Genomic DNA, 25,792 nt, shown 5'->3' with positions numbered 1-25,792 from the left:
AAATGGGGACTTTGTCTGTTTCCATACAGTGTCCTACTTAGGGACAACTGCTACTCAAATAGACTAATCACCTCTATTTATAAAGGATTTGGGTGCAACAATTTTGAAATTACACAATTTGTAAGGAAATCTAAGCCACTGATTTAAGCCACAGAACTTCTGTGCTGAGACCCTTCATGTGTAGGACGGTGGCATATGCTGATAAAGGTGGTGCTAACAGACATTTGAAAGCCTCTAGAAGGCAAAAGTAGACACTGGAGAGCAGTCTCCCTGCAGTTGGGAATGAAGATAGCTTAAAAGGCCTGCATTGACCTTTTGCTGCCTGGTGGTAACATTTTTTTTTTTTTTAATAACAAAAGTCAAAAAGATCCCATTATCATTAGCAGCCAGTGGTTTCTCAGTAACTTGAGCCTGCACTCTCTGGTGAGTTCTTCCCACACTCCTCAGCTGCCCCGCCAGCCAGAGATGGGTCATGGATCTTGCCACCACTAGAGACTATGGACTGCCCCTGAAATCTCAATTTTGAGCTCCCTCTCTCAAACTATAGCCTCCCAGCCTTTCAGCTTACCTACTCCAGAATCCTTGTTGCAACATTTCTTTGTTCTTGTGGGGCTTCTAAAGGATTAACTTATTCACTTTGTCCCTATCCTTGGTGTCCCCAGGACTGCCTGGTGGTTCAACTCCATGCCATTGCTCTGAAAAAGACTCAGATCTCCCGTACTTTCCTCAAACTGCCCCTCCCCCTTTTGCACACAGACACCGTTCAGAGATGAATCTTAGACTCCGCCTAAAACAAAGAATCCATAGAAATGTTCCTAATTTGCTTTTCACCATAATTTCAAACCCCTCTGTATTTGTACCATTTGTTCTTTCTTCCTTTAAAAATGGAGGAGATATCCCTCCTGTCTTTAAGAAGCAACCCGCCTACTTCTGTCCTTGAGCCCCAGCTGCAGTTCCCCCCCTTCTTGCCACTTTCAGTTTCTCCTCCACCTCGGGGGCCATAGACGCCTTTCTCTCTACAAGGACATTCCCACCAGTTCTCAGATATATTCTAGTATCTCTTCTATTGAAAGAAACCTAAATCCTCCCTCATTCTACCTCCATCCCTTACCTCTCTCTGGTTACAGCCATTTTTCTATTCTGCTTCACAGAAAACCTTTTTATTTTTTTAAGATTTATTTATTTATTTTAGAGAAAGAGAGAGAGAGAGAGCATGCGTGGAATCAGGGGGAGGGGCAGAAAGAGAGAGAATCTCAAGCAGACTCTGCACTGAGCACAGAGCCTGGTGTGGGGCTCGATCCCACCACCCTGAGATCATGACCCGAGCCGAAACCAAGAGTCAGACATTAACTGACTGAGCGCCCCACACAGCAAATGTTCTTAAAAGCATTGTCTGTGTTCCATCTTCAAACTCTCCCCTGAAGAGTATGACACTATCGCCCCTCAATCCTTTTAAAAACAACCTCCTCTCTTGGCTTCTGACCCCACATCCCTCCAATTGCTCTTTCTCTCCAACCTCCTGAGCCTTCTCACAGTTCTCTGTGGCCCTCCTCTTCTCTTCCTGACCTCTGAATGGTCCAGCCATCTTCTCTGCCTCTGACCTTTCTCCCTGGGTAGTCTGAGGCATTCCCACTCCTATAAAGATCGCCTCTACAGGGATGCTTCCCTGCTATGTCTGCCTGGCCCAGACCTCTCCTCTGTTCTGCACACTTGTAATAGCTCCAACTCCATATTTGGCCTTTCCACTTAGAGGTCTCACAGACATCTCAAACTTAGCGTGTCCAAAAGGAAACTCTTCACTTTCCATCCCAAACCTGCTCCTTAGCCCGTCTTTGCCATTTTAATAAGTAACATAACCATCTACCCGGTTGCTCAAGCCAACAACTCTGGAGCCATCTGGGATTTTTCATCCACATGCCAAATCCATCAGTAGACACCAGTGATGGTTGCTCCAAGGTACATTTCAGATCTGTGCCGATCTCTCTGTGTCCTGCTCGAGCTGGTCTAAGCTGACACAACTGTCCTCCGGGGCTGGGAGGAGGGTGAGGCAAGTCAGGTGCCTGAGGCACAATATGTAAGGAAGCCTTCTGAGAGCAAGTGCCTCACTGCCTCATCCTAACCCAGCCCTGCCCAATCTTATCTCGTTCTGTTCACCCTCCCCCCAAACACACTGCACCCACCACACTAGAATTCTTCTTGTAACTCCCTGGGAAACACACTGAACTCCTTTTGGCCTTGGGCCTTTGCCTAGTAACACTCTCCTTTCTGCTCTTCCATGGCGTCTCCTCATCCTCTGGATCGCTGACTAAATTTCATCCCCTCAGCAAGGCCTTCCTTGACCATTCTATCTAAAATAAATTCTCCCTCCTCAAAGTAATCCTTAGTACAGAGTATTTAATCCAACACAATGGATTAAATCTATTACAATCTGTATTTATTTTTTTGCTTTATCTCTTTATTTATTTAATTAATAATTTAATTAAATTAACGTCCACCATTTGAAAGGAACTCCGTGAGGTCAGTACCTGTGCTTGTCAATAAACCACTGAATCTTCATGGCTGAGCACCTGGCATACAGAATTGGTTTATAAATAGTATTAAGTGAATGAAGGATGAATGAATGCACGAATGAACCAGGTTGACCTCCCAGAAATTTACTTTACAAAGATAACTTTATAGAGATAGAAAAAGATTTAGCGGATTTCTCATCTACTGAAAAGGAGTTAATAATTATTTTTGTGAGGATTAAACAAGATAATTGGCCAAAGCCCTTAAGCATAGTGTCTGATACTTAATAAACAAAATTAAAAGTAGGATTAATTCTTATAAGATACTTGTCTATGAAAATTTGGGAGCTAGAGCTTGAAATATCATTTTTTTACCTATAAAGATGATTCATCAGCAGAAAAGCAATTCAGTCCTCTTCACTCAGTGTTTATGAAGCCATCTATTTTGTGCCAGTCTCCATGCCAGGCACTAGCTAAACACCATTAATTCGATGGTTCCTGTCCTCTAGGAGTCACACAGTGTTGCTATGTTATAGTTTTCACAGTCCCCTATGGGCACGTGGCATCATCAAACTAATGCACTGCCCAGCCCTACCTCCTCTCCCATCCACCTTTGTGGTGGAAACCGTGGTTGGTCAGGCAGGGGCTCCACACTGAGGCCGCAGAATACCCTCCTCTGTGGAAGTCTACCTGGCTTGCTCTGAGTAATCTTGAGAGCTCTATGGGCAAAGGTTGGACATTGCTCAACAACTGTTACTAACTTCTGAAGTAGTCCATTTTCAAGCCATCTTTCTACCCACATCCCCACCCGACTCTACTTCTCATCATTGGGCAGTCTCAGACTTAACCTTCACGGAAACTCCATCTGACAACTCAGCCTCCAGGAAGCCAGTCCCAGTCCCCTAAGGCTGGGTTGTGAGCATCTGTGCAAGCTCACCTCCGAGGCCTTGTTACCCCTGTCACAGCCCTTGTGGAATTGTTATTATGCACTTTCCCATGGACCATGAGATCCTTGAGAGCAGGTGGTACAGCTCATTCACGTCAGCATACCTAGTGCCTGGAGCACTATAATTAGATGCCCCATCAAGTTATAATAAATAAATGAGACTTCTGTTTTCATGGTCCAGGGGTTTGTAGAGTTGGGGGGATAGCAGAAGCAAGACAATGGGGATGGCGGACAGAGGAGAATGCCCATACTGCGATTCACCAACTATGCGACAGATTTCTAAGATGCTCATGGAAATATAATATAAAGCCTGTTTAAAACAAAACAAAGGAAAACAAAACAAAACACCACTGTTAAGACATTTTGCCAGAGATTAAAATGAGGGGATGGATTAAAAAAAGGAAGGAGGACAGACAAAAAAGCTTATGGACAACACTCCAGGCTAAAACACTTCCTTCACTTTCCCTTAAGCCACCTTCAAATTGCAGGTCAAGACCCATGTGTGGGATGCAAAATAATGTAATGGACTGCAATCATCATTTAAAAAATATAAGCAGAATAGAAGAGGACGGAATAGAAACTATCTGAGTATATCACTTGTAGTGGGGGTTAATATTATTTCACAGAACTTGAGATATGCATGTGCAGATCATGATGTAACGTCTATTTCTTACTGTGAGTTGTGGTCAATAGAAGCTGGGGAGCCACTGCTCAGATGCTAGGGCTCTAGCTGAAGCCATGCAGCTCGAGAAGCAGCAGGGTTTCCCAGCAAAAGAACTCTAAGGAAGAGGAAAAAAGAGGCAAATCTGTCCACTAAGGGGCTCTAGAGGAAGATGAAGCTCTTGAAGGGTAAGCAAACATTTGGTACAGACTCCTGGGACTCAGGAGGAAGTTATGAACTGCTGCTGGAGATGGTGACTCTCAATCACTTGGGAGCCAATCCACCAACACCTTACCTTGCAGCGTGCCCACTAGCCCAGTACTAACTCCCGAAATGATGTCACTAAGCAGCCATTCCTTGATTCGGTACTTGGGGAGCCAGTCCAAGATGGGCAGGAGAGTCTTCAGCACACCAAGGCCTCTCTTTCTTGAACAACTGTCAAAAGGCAAGAAAACTGGGTTTCCAATACCATCTCAGTCACAACCAGTTGCAAAGCACAAAGTTTTGAGCTGGGCTCTGCTGATCTTTATAACCATTTAGAAAAAGAATAAGAATTGCCTGGCAAATACTAACGCTCAAGTGTTTACCATGCTTTTGCCAAGAACTCTATCTACCCTTTTAAATGCGCTGTACTAGAAAACACAGGATTAAGTGTTCCCTCCCCTCTCCCACCTTTGTAATCCTCTGAGAAAATATCCCTACACACGGACCCATTTTCTAGACCAGCCACAGAACGATCAATGTGGAGTTTCCAAAAGGAGATTAATTTTCACACTTCTAACCCAGGCACCTTCTTTTACTACTTCTTTTTCTTTAAAGAAAAATAAACACACTCTCTTTATTTTGGCACAACAAGCTTGGAGCCAGTTTATGCAAAAATCTTAATATGATAAATGTACACTTTGTTGTACGTTGCTACTTAGTATTTTTTTAATTCAGCATCCTATAGATAAAAGAAAAAAAATGTTAAGAGTGGGTGGACATTATCCGACTTCTCACTCAACTGAACTATTTAAATTATATTTATGAGACACTTGGAAATTTTGATGTTTTTCATATTAAGGAATTATTTTTTTAGGTGTGATAAGGGGACTGTGGTTATTTTTTTAAGAGTCCGTAGAGAAATATACTGAAATATATACAGACAAAAAGATACACTATGTAGGATTTGCTTCCATAGTGGAATGGGGGCAAGTGGGTGGAGATAGATAGAGCTTGGTTGTTGAAGCTGGGTGGTGGGTAAAAACTTGGAGGGGGCTTCATTATTCTACTACGTTTACTTTTGTATATACTTACGTTCTGTAATAAAAGATTCTTAAGAAAGAAAATCTGGCAGCACTTGACAATTCTCTAGTTCTTTTTTGTGGTATCTAATTACAGGCGGCCCGTTTGGGTTTAGAGAGTGATGCAGGTCTCCCTGGGGGTCCCACTGCCAGAGAGGGAAGACCTTGGAGTACACTCTCCGGGGTTCTAGCCTTCATTCCGTGTCTCCGAGTGGCATCCTGCCCAGATGAACTTGGGGCTTTCAAGGACTGGCCAGGTGATGGGTTTACCCATCCTGTCTTTTCAATCGAGCCCCTTTCTTCTCCACTCTCCTCAGCCTGACCTTCACGAGGGGACCCTAGGGATGTGCTGTACCCCAAAGCGCACTCCAGATGTCCCGAAGAGAGGATGAAAAGAGAGATGGGGCACCCGGAACACACTCTGCCCAAAGATGAGTTTCCGGGGCTAAACTCAATTCGGGCCGAGAATGATGGAGCCACCCTGCGACCAGGAAGGACAGCAGTGCGGATGGTTGAAGCCCAGGCGACCCGGCAGGGGGGCGCGCCATCCCACGCCGGGTCCGCGCGCCCACACGCCCGGCCCCACTGCTGCCCGCGCCCAGCCCGCCGCGGCCGCTACCTGCAGCCCTTGGCCAGGCTGTCCCGCAGCGTCTTGCGCTCCTGCAGGCGCAGCTCGTACTGCTGCTGGAAGGCGAGCTCGCTGTAGACCGGCCGCGACACCACGTAGCTGCAGCTGTACTCCGGGAGCGGTGGCGGCTCCAACCTGCTGCCGGGCGCTTCCATGACCTGCGAGGCGGAGGACTACGAGGAGGGAGGAGATGGAGCGGGGAAGGAGGGAGAGGAGGCCAAGAGGAAGGGACAGGAAGAGGCGACCGCCCGTTAGCTGTCGCCTGGCCCCACCTGTTGCAGCCGATCCCGGAGCGCCTGGTCCGCGCGCCGCCGTCCCGGGTGCTCCAGGCCGCCGCCCCCGGGCGCGCACCACCCGGCTGCACCCGGGCACGTGAGGACCTTCGGGTCCCGTAGCCTGCACCTGCTGCCCGGGGCTCCCGGACTCCGAAGAGGGTGAGGCCCGCCTTGGGGTCTTCCGCAGCTCGACCCAGTCCCCACCCGCGGGCAGCCAGGGCGCTGTCCGCATCCTGAAATCTCCCCAAATCCCGGCTGGAGCCCGAGCGCGTGCGGGGACGGAAGGGGACCCTGGGAGCGCTCCTCTCGCGTCGCACCCGACCCAGGGCACAGCCCCAGGCGCGCACCAGGAGAGAAGCACTGGCCCCCGGGCCGGGCGTGGAAACCTCAGGCCACGTTACCCGGGGCTACGTGCACTACAGGCAAATTCCAGCAGCGGGTCGCAGTTCTCCCGGGGGCAGAACTTTGGGCAGGTGGAGCAGACCTCTTGCCCGGGCCTGTTTTGCTAGCCTCCTTCTCGCTCTCAGCTTCTCAAAAAGAAGGCTGTACTGCCCCCTGCCCGCCCGCTCCGTGTCCCCACACTAGTCCCATCTGCGCCTAGCGATGCCTCCCGGGAGTTAAGCCAGAGCTTGGGGGAGTAAGCTGCATCCTCAGCGGCCAGCTCACCTGTTTCGGCTGGTGGCCCGCCCGGAATGCCCCCGGGGACAGCCGTTCCGCTGCCTTTATAGCGCTCGCAGAAGGCAGTGAGACGTTTTATTTATGGAACAACAGAGACACCTTAGTCGAAAAGAGGGATACAGAGGCAGCGGTCTTTCTCCACCTATCCTACTGGGAAAGAAATGCTACTCCTCCCGCATTCTTTACCGTTCCCGAACCGGGAAGGCCGAGATTCTTACTTGTTGTCACGTAAGGGCCAGTGGGATCGTCGCTCACCTCGCGATTGCTAACGCGGGCTGCGAGGTCAGGGGCTGGGAAAGGGAAACTTGTTACAGGAGAGCAGAGCCCCGCCCTGCGTGAAAAACAGGACTGCTTGGAGCGCTGACCTTGGCTCCTAGGTTGTGTGAATGAAGAAGCTCCACAGTCAGGACACAGCTCTCATACTGCTCCGGGGGGGGGGGGGGAGGAGGAAGGGAGCAGTGGCCAGTTTTGTATTTAATAACGCTCTGTATTTCTAGAAAGTGTTTCTTCGGAAGTACTCAGTGGGTGGTGGTTATAGAGAGTTCATAATTTATTCATAAATTTTAGATACATTGTGAATTCACTTTTCTCTCTGTGTGTGCCTGTGTGTGTTATATTTCACAATCAAAACCAAGTGTCCAGGGGGCTGGCTTTCTTACCCTGCTGACTCTTTGGTTCTTTCTTTCTTCTCAGTCAGCTGGGCAATTAAGGAAGGAATCAGCTGGACTCCACAGGAAGGGAGACTAGAAAGAAGTGAGGGGCAGTCGGATCTATCCTACCTCAGCAGGGTTCCGTCTCCTGCTGGGATGAATCTCACTGACTAATGTAGGTGAAGATAAAGGAGGGGAGAGTTTGGTAAACAGGAAGATTCTCGCCCGATTATCAGTGTTCTGAAGTAAATACAGAAGAGACTCCAAAAGAGACTATGGACCTTCTGGACACCAGCCTTCAGTTGTTTAGCTGGAAAATACAGACCATGAAAATTCTCTAAGCTCCAGGAAACAAAACTCCTCTGCGGAGAACCCTAGTGTAAATTCCCTGTAATTGTATTCCACATGGTGTGAGCATGTGCATTTTCCTGATAAATGAATGAGTCAACAGCTCTCAACAGATGTTCAAAAACTTACTTGATTCTTAAGGTTAAGGAGTGCCTGGCTGACTCAGTGGAAAGAGCATGCAACTCTTACTTAATCTTGGGGTCCTGAGTTCAAGCCCCATGTTGGGTGTAGAGATAACTTAAATAAAATAAACTTTAAATAAAGTTAAGAACCATTGAAGAAGGGACCCAAAAATAAAAATCCAGGTCATGAACCTGAGAATTCTTACCCACTCCCAGGGGAGGTTTAGCTTGTACAGTCGACCCTTGAACAACACAGCTTTGAACTGCACAGGACGTCCTATAGGTGGAATTTTTCTCATAAGTACAGTACAATACTGTAAATGTGTTTTCTCTTCCTTATGATTTTCTTAATAACATTTTTTTTTTTTTTAAATGAGAGACAGAGAGCATGAGAGGGAGGAGGGTCAGAGGGAGAAGCAGACTCCCTGCCGAGCAGGGAGCCCTATCCGGGACTCGATCCTGGGACTCCAGGATCATGACCTGAGCCGAAGGCAGTCGCTTAACCAACTGAGCCACCCAGGCGTCCCAACATTTTCTTTTTTCTACCTTACTGTATTGTAAGAATACGGTGTATAATACATAAGTCATACAAAGTATGTGTCAATTGATCGTGTTACAGGTAAGGTTTCCAATCAAGAGTAGGCTATTGGTAGTTAAGTTTGTGGGAAGTTAAAAGTTATTGGAGGATTTTCAACTCCACAGGGTTTGGAACCCCTAACACTCACATTGTTCAAGGGTCACCTGTATAAACCAGTGGTTCTTAACTAAGGCCTATTTTGCCCCTTGGGTGCAGGGGGGCATTTGGCAATGTCTAGAGACATTTTTGTTGTCACGCCTGAAGGTATGCTATTGAGATCTAGTGGATGGAGGCCAGGGATGCTATTAAACATCCTATGATGGGGTTCAAAGTCCTCTAAGGTTCTGTATGTTACTTAAAATGTACATCTATTTCTAAATCGCTACATGTACTGAACATACGAATCTCTCTCCATATATATACATAGTGTGTATATAGTGTATAGGCATTTTCTGTAAGTAACACATTATTGGATGTGTAACTCAACTACACTGAAATAGAGGCAAATATTTGTCTTAAAGTAGATTCTGAATGTTTCCATTCTATACACCCTCACACATAGCTTCAAGCTCCAGTTAAAACACTATCTTCTCCAGGAACATTCCTTGATGCTCTCAGTCAGAATTAATCCAGTCCCTTTTCTGAATTCTCTTGGCCCCTTATCTGATTCTCTCAAGATGCCTTTCACTATCTACCTTAATATCCTAATTCTGTTTTCATACAAATCTTATCTCTCTCACTAGACCAAAACTTTTTTTTTTTTTGGAGACCAAAACTTTTTGAAGGAGAGTACTATGCCTCCCTCAACCATCATTACCTTCTATAATGTTTTCTAAACAGATATACTTAGAGCCCAACATATTTCTTTTAAAAACTAAAACTTAAATTACATATTGGTCTACAACTTTTTTTTTTTTAATTAAGTCTATGTCACTGATATCTTCCAGGTGAGTACATATGGATTTTTCCTAACTTTTGCCAATGGCTGCCTAAGATTTCATGTCAATTCATTTAATTGGTTCCATAGTCATTCACCTAGATGATTCACAATTCTTAGTTGAGTTAATGTGGAGGCTCTATGCAAATACATATATAACCCACATCCCATTCTAGAACTTCTGCTCCCTGTTACTTGCGATTTTGAACACTGTAACCTGGGCCAGTCAGCTCTGTGGACCACTTGTGTCAGAACTTAATGGTGGTTTGGTGGTGGTGGTAGAGATCAACAGAATAAGGAGTGGGTTAGAGGTGTCAGAAGGACAGAGGAGAAAATAGACTATCAACTTACACTAGAAGGCAAGAGGGTAACTTCCTTTGGAGAATAGAATTTTTCTTTGAACTGCATATTTCTATAGAAGAATTTGGTTTAATAATTATCACACTGTAATATTACAGTGCTCTATGTACCCGGTTAAAGATATTGTTTTCTTCTGTTAAATGCCTTTTCTTTCTTCACGATTTTTTTTTTTCGTTTTCTTTCTTACCTTTTTCTTTTCTTTCTTTCCTTCTCTTTTCCTTTTTTTTTTTTTTTTTTAACAAACCCTTGTGTTGAGGGCTTTTGACCCTGAAACAGAAGAGGTTGTCTACAAAGGGATGTATTTATTTATTTGAGGGGGGAGGGAAGAGGCAGAGGGAGAATTCTCAAGGAGACTCCCCGCTGAGTGTGGAGGTAGGGGGAGGGGAGGCTTGATCCCAGGACCTCAAGATCTTGACCTGAGCCGAAATCAAGAGCCTGCGGCCCAACCAACTGAGCCACCCAGGCACCCTTTAAAAGCCTTTTCTAAGAAAGAAAGAAATGTTGCACGGACAGAATGACATCTCCCTTACAAGTTTCTATAAAAGTAGAGACTTGCTTTTCTCATAGGTCTGAATCTGGCTGTCTTTTAAAAACAGAGAAGAGTAGGATGTGATAACAGGTTGCTCTCCCTGTCCAATTTACTTGTTATATTAAACACCTCAAACTACTCACTTAGGCTTTACAAATCAAGCTTCACCTGGCTCACGTAGAGATGGGAGGTTCTTATTTATCAGAATTTAATCCTTTCTAAAAGGACTTCTTTCCAAAGAGATAATGTGTCACTTCAAAATAAATGTCAGACAATGTTGTTGTTACTTTCCAGCACTGCTTTAGCCATTAATGCTGATTTAAAATGCATTTTGTATTTATCATTTACGTATTTGGAGTGTAAGACAAACTCCACTATTCGATCTACACACTCGTTCATTCATTCATTCACTCATTCAAGGATTTATTAAGAATTGATTAGTGCCGGCTATGGTATAATGATGAACAAAATCGGCATGGACACTGGTTTCTTATCTGTGGGGGCAGCAGACATTCATCAAGTGGTCGCAAAATATATACACTATTTCACTGATTCTAAAATGCGTATTTTTCACCTTTTATCGGGACTCATCCTACAATTGATGGTATCCTAGAGTTTACTTAGAGGCATTTTTTAACCTTTTTTTTTTTTTGCAGTTTTTTATTCTTTTTTGGTCTAGAGGGCAAATTTATGGTGTAGATTTTTACTTTCTTCTTTTCAAACAACTTAAAAGTTTTCCAATCAGAAGAACTACAAACTAATGGAAATGTGCAAGTAATGCCCCAATCTGTTTTCAAAAGCAACCTAGACTTTGATGTTTATCATCTTCTACATTTGAATTGTCATGTGTGTAGCTCATTTATTATTTTTTTCTCTAGAACTGAATTGAGTCACTTCTGTTTGGAGGCAGTGTTTGGAACTCACTATTGTCCACATTTCAAACAGAAACACTGTTCACATCTCAAGCTGGTGTGGGGTGATCAGTAGAAATTCTGAAAAATCAGCTGCCTGGGGAAGTGGTCATTTTCACTGGGAAAATCAACTCTAATCCTGAGCATTTATTTTCATTTTGCTTGTTGACTTTCTCAAGACAATAGATGCTAAATTTCTGCCATAAGTATACACAAAAAGAACCTTAACTTTCTCTCACCTTTTCCCATCTCTCCTCTGAACAACTGATTGGGCTTCTTTTCAGTAACCATACAATTTTGTATTCAATAGTTCTCTGTTTCCTGTATGTTACTTTTTTCCCTCTTAGATACAAAATATGCTGCTTGACGACAGAAATAACATAATATTGTACATGTCTTTTATGGTATTTAAAAATAAGACATGCCTATAAGCAGATGAGTTAAAAAATATATTAAAATATAAAACAGTATTCACTTCCTATCTCATTACCCAGATAACCACTGTTAAGCTTTTTGATTATTTCCTGCTTGTCTTTTTTTTTTTTTTTTTCTATCTGTAAGATTATAATGCTAGTCTTCTTTTGTGTCTCCAGATAAGACCTTGGCAAATCATGATGATGTAACAGGTACTGAAGAAACACTTGTTAAATTATTGATTGGTTGATCTTTATTTATTTATTTTTTTAAAAGATTTTATTTATTCATTTGAGACACAGAGATACAGAGAGAGAGCATGAGCAGGGGGAGAGGCAGAGGGAGAGGGAGAAGCAGGCTTCCCACTGAGCAGGGAGCCTGATGTGGGGCTCGATCCCAGGACCCTGGGATCATGACCTGAGCGGAAGGCAGACGCTTAACCATCTGAGCCACCCAGACGCCCCTGATTGGTTGATCTTTAATGATGGAATCTTGAGAAATTGTGAGGTAAGAATGAAACTAATTAAAAAAACTGAGAACCCATGCTTTTAAAAAAAATCACTAAAAAAAAAGAATTCTTGGGGCACCTGGGTGGCTCAGTCATTAAGCGTCTGCCTTTGGCTCAGGTCATGATCTTGGGGTCCTGGGATCGAGCCCCGCATCGGGCTCCCTGCTCAGCAGGAAGCCTGCTTCTCCCTCTCCCGCTCCCCTGCTTGTGTTCCCTCTCTCGCTGTCTCTGTCAAATAAATAAATAAAATCTTAAAAAAAAAAAAAAGAATTCTTTCTAAAACTATGCGGCCATGAATTCCAATTTAAAACAATTTGCAGTGTCAATAAAAATGTATTTTTATATAATTCAATAATGTCTCAGATAGTAGAGGAAGCATCAGATTCTTTAATATGAATGCAAATTTGACATGTGGTCTGGAAATTTGTCTCTCACTAGCATGAAGTTTTAAAGTTAGCAATGGAGGGAGAAAAGGGAAACTTGAGGAATGTGCCTTGTTGTCATAGTTGGTAATTTAGGTATTCCATTCACGCATTCATCCATCCATCCATTTATTCATTCAGTGAATTTTTATTGAACCCCTTGTGTCAGACCCCGTCTTAAGTGTTAGGGATACAGCAATGAGCAGGTTTGAAAAAGTTCCTGCCCCCGAAGAAATCATACTCCTGTGGGGGACAATGACTACAAGCAAAGAAATAAATCAGATAATATTCTAGTTGTGATGAAATCTATGGGAGAAATAAACAGAACGATGTCACGTGAATTGCTGGTGGGGAAAATGTATGGCAAGGAGAGTGGGAGGACTGCCTTAAACGGGGTATGTCTTTGGAAGAGAGATCTGAAAGATGAGGAGACAGCCTTCCTGGAAAAGGGAATAGCAAATGCAAAAACCCTGAGTCAAGAAAGAGCAGGCTGTGCTTGAGAAAAAGGAAGGTAGTGTGGCTGAAATTCAGGTCAGATCTAGAGATAGCAACCTGGGAGCCCTCCGTACATTTGTATGTAGCAATTACACCCAGGCATTTTGGGAGGGGGGCGGGGTAGACAGATAAAAAGGCCAGCACCAAGCCCTTGAGAGGTCATAAAGGAGGATGAAAGACCTCTTTTCTTCTGTAAAATGCAGATGACCCTTGAATTCAGGTGGTGAGAAAAGAAAATCTAAAATACCTTGAACTCTGGGGGGGATGGAGTAACTGGGTGATGGGCATTAAGGAGGGCACATGATGTAATGAGCACTGGCTATTATAAGCAACTGATGAATTACTGAACTCCAACTCTGAAACTAATAATACACTATATGTTAATTAATTGAATTTAAATAAAATAAAATACAATACTTTGAACTCTTTGGAGAACTTTTTTTTTTAACATATAATGTATTATTTGTTTCAGGGGTACAGGTCTGTGATTCATCACGGAGAACTATTTTCTGAATAAAGTTTTTTGGTAGCTATGTTTTTAAATGACACATATAAAGGAAAAACTTCTAGTATTTAGAATTTATTCAATTGTTTCTAATTATCCCATATATGATTAATAACTTTAATAACTTTACTTTTTTGGGACTGGTGGTGCCTTACACTCAGTAAGTTCTCCTTAGTAGTTAAGGTAATTTGTGTTAGATCTGAGCAGACATTGATCCAGACAACAACTCTAACAGCTTTTGGTAGAAAACAATGGCATATTATCTGAGACAGTTTATCTTCCTTTTTTTTTTTTTTGGCTGGCTGACAGCTATTTTCCTTTATTAAAAAATGGTTTTTAAAATTATTTATATTACCTCTATTGAACTATAAATTAGTAACGACACAATTAATCCTAGAATCTACGAAGTCTTCATTTAAAAGCAAAATCTTCAATATCAAGAGAAAGAAAGCCTATCATGCATAAAGAGAGAGATTGGTGTGAAGAGCAGAGAAGGAAGAAGCTGAAGGAGGTTGAGGAGAAAGAATCAAAGGATTGGGACCAGGATGAGAGACTGGGATGGAAGTTCATGGCATTATTTCCACTGGATGACCCATATTACCCAGTGTGGTATGACTTGAAAGCTAACTTGAAAACTTAACTGCTTTTGAGCGTAAGGATTACCTTGAGGTGGATATTGTTATTCCCATTTTACAGATGAGAAAGTACACACAGAAAGGTTAAGTAATTTGCCCAAGGTCATATAGTTTGGCTGAACTGGAATATGAACCCAAGCAGTTTGACTCCAGAGCCCACCTTCTTAACTTCCCCCTTCTTCACCTCTCCAGGCTTTGGCAGTGTCAGTTCTCTTCACCACAATATCATGGAATTTCTAGTCCTATCTTCTTCCCCCATCCCAGGCTTCATTCATGGTCCCTATGCTAGGTTTCAGCTTTTAACTCCTCTCTTTTGATATAATATTTTAAAGACAATAGGATACTATGGGATACTAACAAAGTTGATCAATAAATATGGACATGGAAGGGAACCCAAAATGCATCATAGATGAAAAAAGGGCAAGGTACAAAAAGTGTGTATAGCATGCTCCTAGCTGTATAAAGGAAAGGAATATACATTTGTATATGATATTAATCAGAGTCCTAGCAAGAAAGAGGTAAGACCCTGAGAGTTAATAAGGGGACTGTTTATAAAAAGTGTGGCAGATCAAGGAAAACCAACAAGGCAGTGGTGAAGCACCTCAGGGCTAGCTGAGGGGAGCTGTCGGCCGTCTACCGTCTGAGAAGACTGCTGGTAGCAATTCTAGCCTGCGGGAAGAGGGGGTGGGAGCTGTTACCACAACCCAGAGCGGTTGGACGGGGCTGCTCAGCAGGAGCTGTAGCCCTTAAGAGAAGAATGGATGCATGGCTAACTCTGGGCCCAACAAGGAAGAAGCTGCTCCCCTTCCTAACCTCTCATCTTCTGCTGGTTGGATCTTCCCCACCCCTCTGTTTCTCCATTGCCCAAATTCTACTGGAAGAAGCCAGACAGCTCTTTCATTGCTCATTAGGTCAGTCTTCAGGGCACAGAGCAGAGTAGAGAAAGGTGGAGAAGGAATAGTGAGGGGTGAACTAACAATATCTCTGCAGATAAACAGAGTATTTCTAGAAAGATCCATCAGAAACAAGGTTCTGATGGAAGCAAGAGACTTTTTAAAAAATACATTTTATTTTTAGAATAGTTTTTGATTCACAGAAAAATTGAGGGGATAGTATGGAGAGTTCCCATGTACCCTATAGCCAGTTTTTCCTATTAGCAACTTAAATTTGTATAGTATTTTTGCCACAATGAAAAAATTAATATTGATACATTATTATTAACTAAAGTCAACAGTTTGTTCAGATTTCCTTGGTTTTTACCAAACGTTAGTTTTCTGTTCCACATTACATTTAGTCTTCTTGTTTCCTTAGGCTCCTCTTGGCTGTGACAGTTTCTCAGACTTCCTTTGTTTTTCATGACCTTGACAGTTTTGAGGAGTACTGACTAAGTATTTTGTAGGCTACTTCCGAGCTGGCATTTATCCGGTTTTTCTCATACTTAGACTGGTGTTATGCTTCTGAGGGGAGGAAAACCATACAGGGCAAGAGACATTTTTATCTTATCATATCAAGGATACACAGTTTCAATATGACTTATCATTGTTGATAGGGTATTGAGCTTGATCACCTATTAGGTTTCTCCACTGTAAAGTGACTCTCTCCTACCCTACCCCCTTTTCTATAACCGTATTCTTTGAAAAGAAGTCACTATATGCAGCCCACACTTAAGAGAGGGGAGTTAACCTCCATCTCCGTGAGGGTGGAGTATCTACATAGATTACTTAGAGTTCTTCTGTAACAGAGATTTGTGTCAGCCCCCTCCATTTATTCATTTATTCAATTATTTATTTATGTCCATATGGAATCATGACTCTTTTATCCTTTGTATTAGAATCTAATACTACTTTATTTTGTTCATCAAATTACTCCAGGTTTGGCCTTGAAAGTTCTTTCATTTGGCTCCTATGCCCCTTTGACATGTCCCCATCAACGTAGGGTGGTTTTCATTTTGGTTTTTAGAGCACTTCCTTACTTTCTGGCACTGTAAGATGCTCCAGGCTTATCTTTTTTTTTTTTTTTTTAAGTAATCTTTACACCCAACATGGGGCTTGAATTCACAACCCCTAGATCAAGAGTCACATACTCTATTGACTGAGCCAGCCAGGAGCCCCTCCAGGCTTATCTTGTATATTTTCTGTATCAGTCCTTGAATCTGCCATTTCTCTAAGGAAGCCCACCCGGTTTCTTTTATTGGGAAACAGTATTAGAAACCAAGATGGGGGCAGTCGGTGGGCTCATTGCTGCTGGGATGGCATTGCTGATAGAGCAAAGAAATACATGTGTGTATTATGAAATAATATTAGGTAACATTTTACATATTATAAAATATGTATATAAACATACCTATAGTACTTCTGTATGTAACCATCTGTATCTCTATTAAGCTTAACATAAGTTCATACTAATAAAGAGACTTATTTTTGTTGTACGCTATTTTGTACTGTATTATTTTTTTTAAATAATAGCCATATGGTAGTTTGTCAATCATTTAAAAAGAACTAATATGATGTTTGAAATTCCCTAGTGATAATATAAATTGTATATATATATACACACACATATATATGTCTTAATAGTTGTGGATTACTAGGTGAAAAAGTTCTATTAAAAATTTTGTGACTCGGGGTGCCTGGGTGGCTCAGTCGGTTAAGCGGCTGCCTTCGGCTCAGGTTATGATCCTGGAGTCCCGGGATTGAGTCCCGCATCGGGCTCCCTGCTCAGCAGGGAGTCTGCTTCTCCCTCTGACCCTTCCCCATCTTGTGCTCTCTCTCACTTTCTCTCTCTCAAATAAATGAATAAAATCTTTATAAAAAAAAATTTTGTGACTCAAGCTTTTAAAAATATATTAGGGGAAAAATATATTAGGGCAACTGGGTGATTAAAAGGACTCACGTGAATTATTCTTTCATAAAGAATGATCCCCCTATGAACTTGTATGTTGCATGAGTACCTCAACATGGTCAAAATGGAAATAATGATCTTCTTTCAACCCCATTTTTTCATCTGCTGCTCTTCCTGAATTTCCCATCTTTGTGAATGGCATCCCATCCATTCAGTTGCCTAAGGCAGAAACTTAGGACACCTCCTAATTCAGTCTTCTTTGATGCCTTTGATGTCATTCTGCTGTCAAGTCTACTTTTTAAATAACTCTCCAGTTCCTCTGGTTCTCTCCATCTCTACTGCTACTGCCTGGGTTTAGGCCAGGATTACCCCAAAGGCACCCTAATAGTTCTCCCTGCTTCTCTTCTTGTTCTACTCACAAGATATCCTTCAAACCAGCCAGTAACAGTTTTAGAAATGCATATCTGGTCAGGTTTGTCCTTAGCTTAAAATTTCTCAAAATGGCTCTCTATCACCCTCTTCTTTTATGCACCCATGGTACCGAGTGAGCTCTTTCTGCCTTGGAGGTTTGCTTCTTCCTCTGTTTGGGACCCTTTTCACCATGCCTAGTTTCTGTCTTGGTTTAGGTGCCCCTTTCATGGAGTCCTCCCTGGAGTCTTCCCTAATAGCCAAAGGCCAGGGTTGATGTTCTTCCTACATAGGTCTTAGCACTTTTTTTTTTTTTTTAAGTAGGCTCCACGCCCACTGTGGGGCTTGAACTCATGACCCTGAGATCACGAGTCGCTTGTTCGACCGACTGAGCCAGCCAGGCGCCCCTTAGCACTCTTAATATGCATGCACTTACCACACTGAAGGGTGCTTGTCTGAACCCACTACTAGGCTATAACCTCCTGGAAGGCAAAGACTTTATCAGGAGTGCCTTGGAGTCAGACTGTCTGAAGTTGCAGTCGTCCAGACTGAAAATGGCTCTGTCATTTTCTACCTGTGGGCAGTTACTTAGCTTCCCTTTGGTTCAATTTCCTCACCTTTAAAATAAGTGTATATGAGAATAGTACCTAACTCATAATGTTGATGTGAGAATTAAATGCAATGCCTGGCACATAGTAAGCCCTTGATAAACGTTAGCTATTATAATTGAGTTTTGGAGGCTAGGGAGTAGATTGAGTTAGATCTTGGTATATTTTGAGCTTCATTTCAAAAAAAGGTACGTGAGTGTATGTATATATGTTATTTGATGTTGCCAGGAATAGCTAATTTTATCTGTCAAAAATTTCTTCCTAGCACGCTCTTTTGAGTCACGGATTTTGGCTTTTAAGTAAGCTAAAGGTTGTTGATTGGGAGAACGGCCAGGAAAAACTTATCCACGGCTTTTGAATCACATGTTGAACAAATCTGGCATCACAAGCATCAAGCTGCCTTCTGTTTCTAATCATTTTTCTTTCTAATTTAGTTTCTCCCACCAAAAGGGATTATAATTGATTTTCATTGCAGAGTCCATGGAAGATGTCACAAGATGTAGAGGCAATTATTCGCAAGTAGATGGAACCCATATTTGCTGAGTGTCACCACTGGCTCTGTCCCAAATGCTAAGCAGTAGCAATACTTCCCTGGATTGAGACAATGTGCCACTTATCTGAGGGGACTGGCACAAGTCTTGGCTAAGAGACTTTTCTTCTTTCTTCTCACCTACACCTCTGACATTCTTTAAAAAAAAAAAAAGAAAGAAAGAAAAAGAAAAAAAAGGCAAGTGGCAGCATCTTATTTATGAAAGCCTCTCCAAGAGCATACTGGTCAGTGGTCTGGCCCCGGAAGGCTTGAATCCAGGTCCTATCTTAAAACAGACTCGCCTCAGGGAAAATCACTCTCCTTCCTAAACTACGCTTAGCTTCCTTTCATCTCTTTACCTCCCAGTATCTCCCCTCCTTCGCCTTCTCTAACCTGCAGAGAACAGTCTCCCTCCTCTTGAGTTCCCATATTCTGTTCTTTCACCCATTCATACCATTCCTAAACATAGGGATTTGTTCTTGCTTTGAAACTCTTCTAAAAAGAGGGCAATCGATTGGAAATGACTTTTGTCAACACGAAAGCCAATATATTGTAAAAAAATAAACATTTACAAAAAAGAGGAAAATTGCAACTACAGCAAAGAACAAAAATCAGGGACAATGCTCTTCACTCCTCCTGTGTCTGCCCCAAATCAACACATCAAGCCTTCACTAGGATACCTCACCAGCATCTCCCTTGGGTTAAATGCTCCTTCCGTGGAGCTCTTTCTATACTTTCATTCCTCGCACACATTTGACATCATCTTGTGGTTGTGCCAATTCCTTCTGTGTTTGTGTGTTTAACCCCCAGTAGAAATAAGTTTCTTAAGGGCTGAAGCTTATCTCTGTGATTCTGAGCACGTTTCCTAATCAATCTCACAAATAGAAGGAAGTAATAATCATTCTTCACATTGTTGTGATAATTAAGTATAGTAAGAGAATTTTCTAGACCACAGTAAAGTGCTCCGTGGTTAATTTCTTTGTCTTTCTTCTTTGGTTTTGTGGTCTCCTCCATGGGAGAGGATATGCAGCACTGACTGGGAGTGTGGATTCTGGGTTTGAGTCCCTGCTCAGCCATTCCCTAAGGAATTCAGGAAACATACTTCATCTCTCCATGTCTCATTTTCCTTGCCTGCAAATTTGGGATAATAATGGTACTTACTTCATAGGGTTCCTGCAGTAATTAAATGATGAGGAGAAGGTAAAGCAATTAGAACCTAGCACATGGTGAGGACTAACAAATGTTGCCCGTTATTATTGGCATAATGCTCAGTGTAGAGTAGGTGCCTAAAAAATACTTAGAATGAATTGGAAAAAAATTCATAGCACGGTTCTTTTAATAAACAGATCAGCTGGGGTAACCTTGATCGCTACCCAATGGCTGTCTTCTTTTCTATTCAGTTTGCCAATTTATCTTACACCTGGGCCTTGTAAACCATTTGCTGGACCAGTTCAAATTGCATTCGGGTCATAAAAATCAAAAATTGTTTAGAAGACAAAAGCCAGAAGGAATTAGTAAGTGGAATTATAATCAAATAGGAAAGGTGTTTAACGTGGGTGAATGAGAGATTCCCACCGGTATACATCTTATTTAAAATCTTAATTAGAGTTCTGGAAAAGGCAGTCATATGCTAATGTAATGTTAATATAATTACACTGGGGATAAATGGAAATGCTAATACGAGCTGAGGACCGATATAAAGAAATCTAAATAAGGCTTTTTTCTTCTAAAGAGCTCGTAATGTTTTATAAACCATCTCATTAATCTGAATCTAAGTATTTCCAGAAAAGTAGAATAGTATTCTTCACTCAGTAATATTGCTTTCTTTTAAAAACATTTTTTTAATTTTAATTTTATCAGTGTTACAGTGGGAAGAATCAACTCGTTTTACAGGGTGAATAAGATAAATAGCAATCCTCAGCTCCTTCTGCCAGGTTCTCTTTCCCAAAGGTGACCACATTTCAAATCCTGTAGCTGATGCTTTGATGTGTATGTCCACATCTCTAAATTGTATTCATGCATTTCTGGTTTTTTGGTTTTGTTTTTTCCAGTTTTCTCACCAGGTGAGATGAAGATTTAGCTCTGTTTCCTCTGTTCCCACTACTGCCAAACCCCTGCATACCGCATTTCTCCACCTATCCATAATTTTGGCTAGATTTATAGTGACTATTCACGTTATTAAAATTATGTTTTCTATTCACAAAGGAGCTATGTGGTAAGCTGCTATTACTTTTTACTTCCTGGACTTTTTTTTTTTTCTTTCTGGTGATCCCTTAATTTCAGTTGTCTTGGTTTTCTGTTTATCTTGTGTTATTTGCTTAGTTTTCTATGACCACTAACACATATCACTAATGTAACCCCAAACCCTCCTCCAGTGTAATTGGGAGTTTCCTTTCAATATGTTCATTATGTTCCATATGTTCATTCACATCAAGCATTTGATTAACTTCATCTTGAAAAACAGACCCTTTCCCAGGGTCATCTGAACAGCTTCACAGCTAGAAATCTGCCTTTCCTGTCATCCTGTGTGTTCCCTCTGTCTGTCCCCTGTGCTCATCTTCTTCTGTTTCCCATTTTCCTCTTTCTTGGTTTACTCATCCTTTAGGTGGAGCACATCCTCTATCCACTAGCTTCCCGATGAAGGATGTGTGGGAGGTAAAGTTTTTGAGAACTCGCAAGCCTGAAAATATCTCTATTCTTTACTTATAGTTGATTTGTAATGTGATTGAGTATAGGATTCTGGATTGGAAATAATTTTCCCTCAGAATTTTGAAAGCATTGCTCTATTGTCTTCTCTCTTCCAGAGTTCCTTTGGAGAAATCTGAACACATTCAGACCCTTTCACCTTTAATTTGTTCAATAACAAAAATTAAACAGAGTAAATTTTAAAGATCTAATTGGCTTTATTAATCGATTCATGAGTTGGGCAGCATTCCAACTAGCAAGTAGAGGAGAGCTCCAAGGGGCTACAGGAAGGGAAAGGTTTTTAAAAGTAGAGAGGGAGCAGATAAAAGAAAATTATTAGCAAAGGATCCATTGTTTTAGGCAAGGTCCCCCTCCTAAGGGGAGCAGAGGGGGAGGGGTCTATCAGTAAACTTCTAGTGCTGACCAGGAAATTCCCAGGTGGACTGGTTAAAGGTTACATTTCTGTGGAGTCGAAACTGCAGTTAGGCTAGGTATTAAGTCTTAGTATACAGGTTTGGGGCCTTAACCTAAGTGACACCATTTTGGGCCTGTGGTTTTTTTTTAAACAGCTTTTTCACCGGAAACGTATACAATATTCCCTTTGAACTCGGTTCAGTGGTGTGGGTCTATTTTCAGGCACCATGCTAGGGATTTGGTGGGCCCTTTTTCTATTTTTTCCTAAGGACTCTGTTTTACTTTCTTCAAGAAATGTCTTATAGCTTCCAATTCTGATTTCATAAGGGTAATGAAATAAGAACCATGTCTTCTCTGAAGACATTAAGGGTTTAGTTGTTATTTTTTTTTAAATGTACTTTTCTTCTTCCTGTACGTTTTCTATTTTCACCACATTTTTTTCCTGTTCGTTTTTTGGTCTCTATGTATTCATATTAGGGGCTTTTCTCAGATTCTCCTCATGCTTGAGTGCCTGCTCTTACTTCAAAGTTGGGGCCTCCAGAGCTGCCTGGGGGCTCCGAGTGGGTGTGATATCCTGTCCAGTGAGCTGGCCGCTGCTGGGTGGGGAAGCCCTGACGTCGTCACCCTTGTCGACATCGTTAGGTCTTTATCTTGCGTCTAACATGCCCATCTGGAGAAAGGCTTGTTTGGTCTTCTGCTTGGAAGTAAGAGACTGGCTCCTGTCGTGCCGGGTTGAACAAGTTCTGCAATACAGCATGTATACGTCGTTTTCTTAACTCCTCTGCTTTCCACTGATTAGACAGACGTTCTGCTTTCCCCTCTTTGAAGATGAAAGCTGTTGTGTGCCAGGGTGAGGGAGGCTCGTCACACAGGAGTCTGCAGGGAGAGAGGGGCATCTACTAGGGATCTGCCCTCCTTTGTCAGAACCAGCTGGGCCGATCCCCAAGCCCTGACTATTCGGTAGCTTCAACGTACTCTGTTCTCAGCTTTCCCCCCTGAGGAAGCAGAATTCATTCTTCCTGAGTTCCAGTATAGCCAGTACCTCAGTCCCACTTGTTTATCGGCTCTGCAGCCTTTACAAAGTTTCTTGTCATGCTCACTTTATCCCTGTAGGTTTATGCCTTAAAAACCCTTTACTATAGTTTCAGTGCAGTGTAGGAGAGAGTAAAAGCATGTGTGCAATCAGCTATCTTTTTGCAATGCTGCTTTCTTAGGTGAAAATCCTACATCTGGTATTTTCTAGTATTTGGGGAGTTCTGCAGTTGCCTTCAACTGGAGAAAAACCAAAAGCAGCAGACTTCTGGGCGTGTTGAGCTTCGAGTACCAGCTCCCTTTTCATTCGGAAACCTACAATTGTGCTCTGGCTTCCCTCACAGATCGTCTAATGAAAAGTAAAAATTCTCCAAATTGAGAACCAATAAAAAGCTACAGGAATCTGATTGCAAAAATACATTTTCAAAAGTACTTGGCACTCACAAGGCGCCTGGATAGCTCAGTCGGAGGAGCCTGCGACTCTTGATCTTGGGGTTGCGAGTCTGAGCCCCACATTGGGCCTCGGGACTTCTTAAAAAAAAAGTACTTGGCACTCAAATAATTTCCTCACTGTGGTAGACATCATAATAATGGCCTCCCAAAGAGGACTATATTCTAATCCCCAGAAACTGGAAGTAGGTAAAGTTACAGGGCAAAGAGGAATTAAAGTAGTAGATAGAATTAAATTGGCAAATCAACTGACTTTATGATAAAGGGATCATCCTGGATTATCTGGATGGATACAATATAATCACAAGGGTTTTGTTTTGTTTTTTAAGTAGGCTCCACACCCAACATGGGGCTTGACCTCATGACCCAGAGATTCCAGAGATCAAGATTCGCACACTCTACTGACTGAGCGAGCCAGGCACCCCTAATAAAACAAGGGTTCTTAAATGAGAAAGAAGGAAGCAGAAGGTCAATGTCAGAGTAAGCTGGGATGAGGAAGACTGACTGGCCATTGCTGACTTTGAAGGTGAAGGAAGGGGCCGTTGGCAAAGGAATGCAGGCAGCAGAGGACCGTAAAGCTGGAGAAAGCAAGGCAACAGATTCTTCTTTAAAGCCCCCAAAAGGAACAAGCCCTGCTGATGCTGATTTGAGTCCCATAATATTCATTCCAGACTTCTAACCTCCAGAATTGTTGAGAATAAATTGCTATTGCTGCAAGTCACTAAATTTGTGGTAATGTGTTACAGCAGTAACAGGAAACTGGTATACCTCTTATAAAATAAGTGATTGTCATTTATAGCCTTTAAATTTTGACAGTTTCAGCAAGCTGATTACATTATTTTTGCCTTCCCATTTCTTACTAGAGGTAGATTTATGCCTAGATTTAGAGTTAATGAAGTTTAAGCTTTGGGTCTTTTAAAGTACATAGGAATCCTCAGGACACTGAAGTTATAGAGTGTTTTAGGTAGAAAGAGCTGGTGTGCATCCAGGAAGCATTCCTAAATCACCCAGAGACCTTAGAAGAAGGCAATCTAGATTGTCAAGTTTCAAGCAATTTGTTGTGATTTCTGTTCTCATTCTGAATAAATTCTCATGTTCAACCTAATTTTGCTCTGGTAATTTTATATTCTTTTTCTTACAGAAAACTCCCCAAATTGTATCTGCTCCAGGCCCCCCAAAACCCTAGATCCACCTGTGTCTTTTGTCATTTTTTTTGTAAAGAAGAGTTAAAAACATCACACACACACTTTAATCAGTGGGAAAAAAGAAAGGAGTGGTAGCTAAGGTTCAAGAGGCTGATGAACCCCCTACACCAGGACCTTCTACATCAACTCTGCCAATGAGATCCGAAGGGAAGTATGTTAGTGCCCAGGAATAGGGACTTACTAATTAATATTTTAAAAAAGTTGGTCAAAACTGTAGCTGATTCTGTCATGATCTTAAGATAACAGGACACACTCTAAAGAGAGGGAATGGGAAGAGTCATCGGAAGAGAATCTGACACATTAGAATTGAAATGAAATCAATCCAAAGAAGCAAATATTTATTGCATTCCTCAGCAGATAGGCAGCCTGTGTTGTCTGGGGCGGCAGGGGAACGGCTGCTCCTAGTTGTTAGGAAAAGGCGTCCTCAACTGCCCCATGGTACCTTGTCATACGTAGAACAAGGGCATCCACTTTTAAAAGGTATTTATTAATTCTTCTTTCACAGTATCCTTTTTTTTTTAAATGGGGGCAATTTACCACTAGGTACCAGTTTTTATATGATGTTCAGAGTTGCTTATTGCCAGAGAAAGTTCTTTATGTGCTTCATCTCACTTATTTCTCTTGGCCAGTTCAGGAGGTGGAGTCTTGGTGTCACTTTACAGGTGGAGATTCTGAGACTCAAAGTGGGTAACAAAGGAGGAGGGATTTGATCCCAGGTAGTCTATGCATGTAGTCATAATGCTCTACTGCTTCTAGAGTATCTCCTCCCCATAAAGAGTCCCATGAAATGGACAACAAGAGTGGGTAAGTTAAATGCTCTATGTCATAAGACAGTGGGTCTCATCCCCATTTGGGGCCCTCATACCTGGGTACTTCCTGCCTGGCCCCACCACTGACACTCATTGCCTGGGTCAGCAATTCTTTCTCTCTCTCTCTTTTTAAGTAAACTCAACCCCCAGCATGGGGCTTGAACTCACAACCCAGAGATCAAGAGTCATATGCTCTACTGACTGAGCCAGCTGGGCACCTCCGAGTCAGCAATTCTCAGTGGTAGGAGTATGACTTGATGTAGTCTGAAGAAACCCTGACCCCTCAAGTGATGTTTATATGACCTATTAAAGGTCCTGTTGGAGGGGCGCCTGGGTGGCTCAGTTGGTTGAGCGACTGCCTTCGGCTCAGGTCATGATCCTGGAGTCCCGGGATCGAGTCCCGCATCGGGCTTCCTGCTC

General features: G+C 42.3%; 2 protein-coding genes across 8 annotated transcripts in view; both read right to left on the bottom strand.

The window, feature by feature from the left end:
• SLC26A4 (solute carrier family 26 member 4) overlaps positions 1 to 25,792 on the bottom strand; it is a 72,033-nt gene that overhangs the window by 40,871 nt on the left and 5,370 nt on the right. The window contains exons 1-3 of one of the 6 annotated variants that reach the window (XM_064575418.1): positions 6,967 to 7,379; positions 6,017 to 6,198; positions 4,410 to 4,549 (exon numbers count right to left, since the gene is read on the bottom strand). In XM_064575418.1, coding sequence (XP_064431488.1) covers positions 4,410 to 4,549; positions 6,017 to 6,180 — 304 coding nt within the window. In that variant the 5' untranslated portion in view covers positions 6,181 to 6,198; positions 6,967 to 7,379. Of the gene's footprint in view, positions 1 to 4,409; positions 4,550 to 6,016; positions 6,199 to 6,297; positions 6,868 to 6,966; positions 7,380 to 25,792 lie in introns of those variants that run through there. The other 5 variants (XM_064575417.1, XM_064575413.1, XM_064575414.1 and 2 more) reach the window with 5 other exon arrangements.
• BCAP29 (B cell receptor associated protein 29) overlaps positions 21,661 to 25,792 on the bottom strand; it is a 56,955-nt gene continuing 52,823 nt past the window's right edge. For both annotated transcript variants that reach the window (XR_010406603.1, XR_008505286.2), the window contains one exon: positions 21,661 to 22,752. The gene's annotated coding sequence lies outside the window, so the exon portion shown is untranslated. The remainder of the gene's footprint in view (positions 22,753 to 25,792) is intronic.

Source organism: Mirounga angustirostris, unplaced genomic scaffold (assembly GCF_029215605.1).
Source record: "Mirounga angustirostris isolate CCGP_5_RB_7025 unplaced genomic scaffold, mMirAng1.0.hap1 SCAF_12, whole genome shotgun sequence".
NCBI classification, from domain to species: Eukaryota; Metazoa; Chordata; class Mammalia; order Carnivora; family Phocidae; genus Mirounga; species Mirounga angustirostris.
Note: the sequence above shows the minus strand (reverse complement) of the source record. Positions and strands in the feature narration are given on the sequence as shown.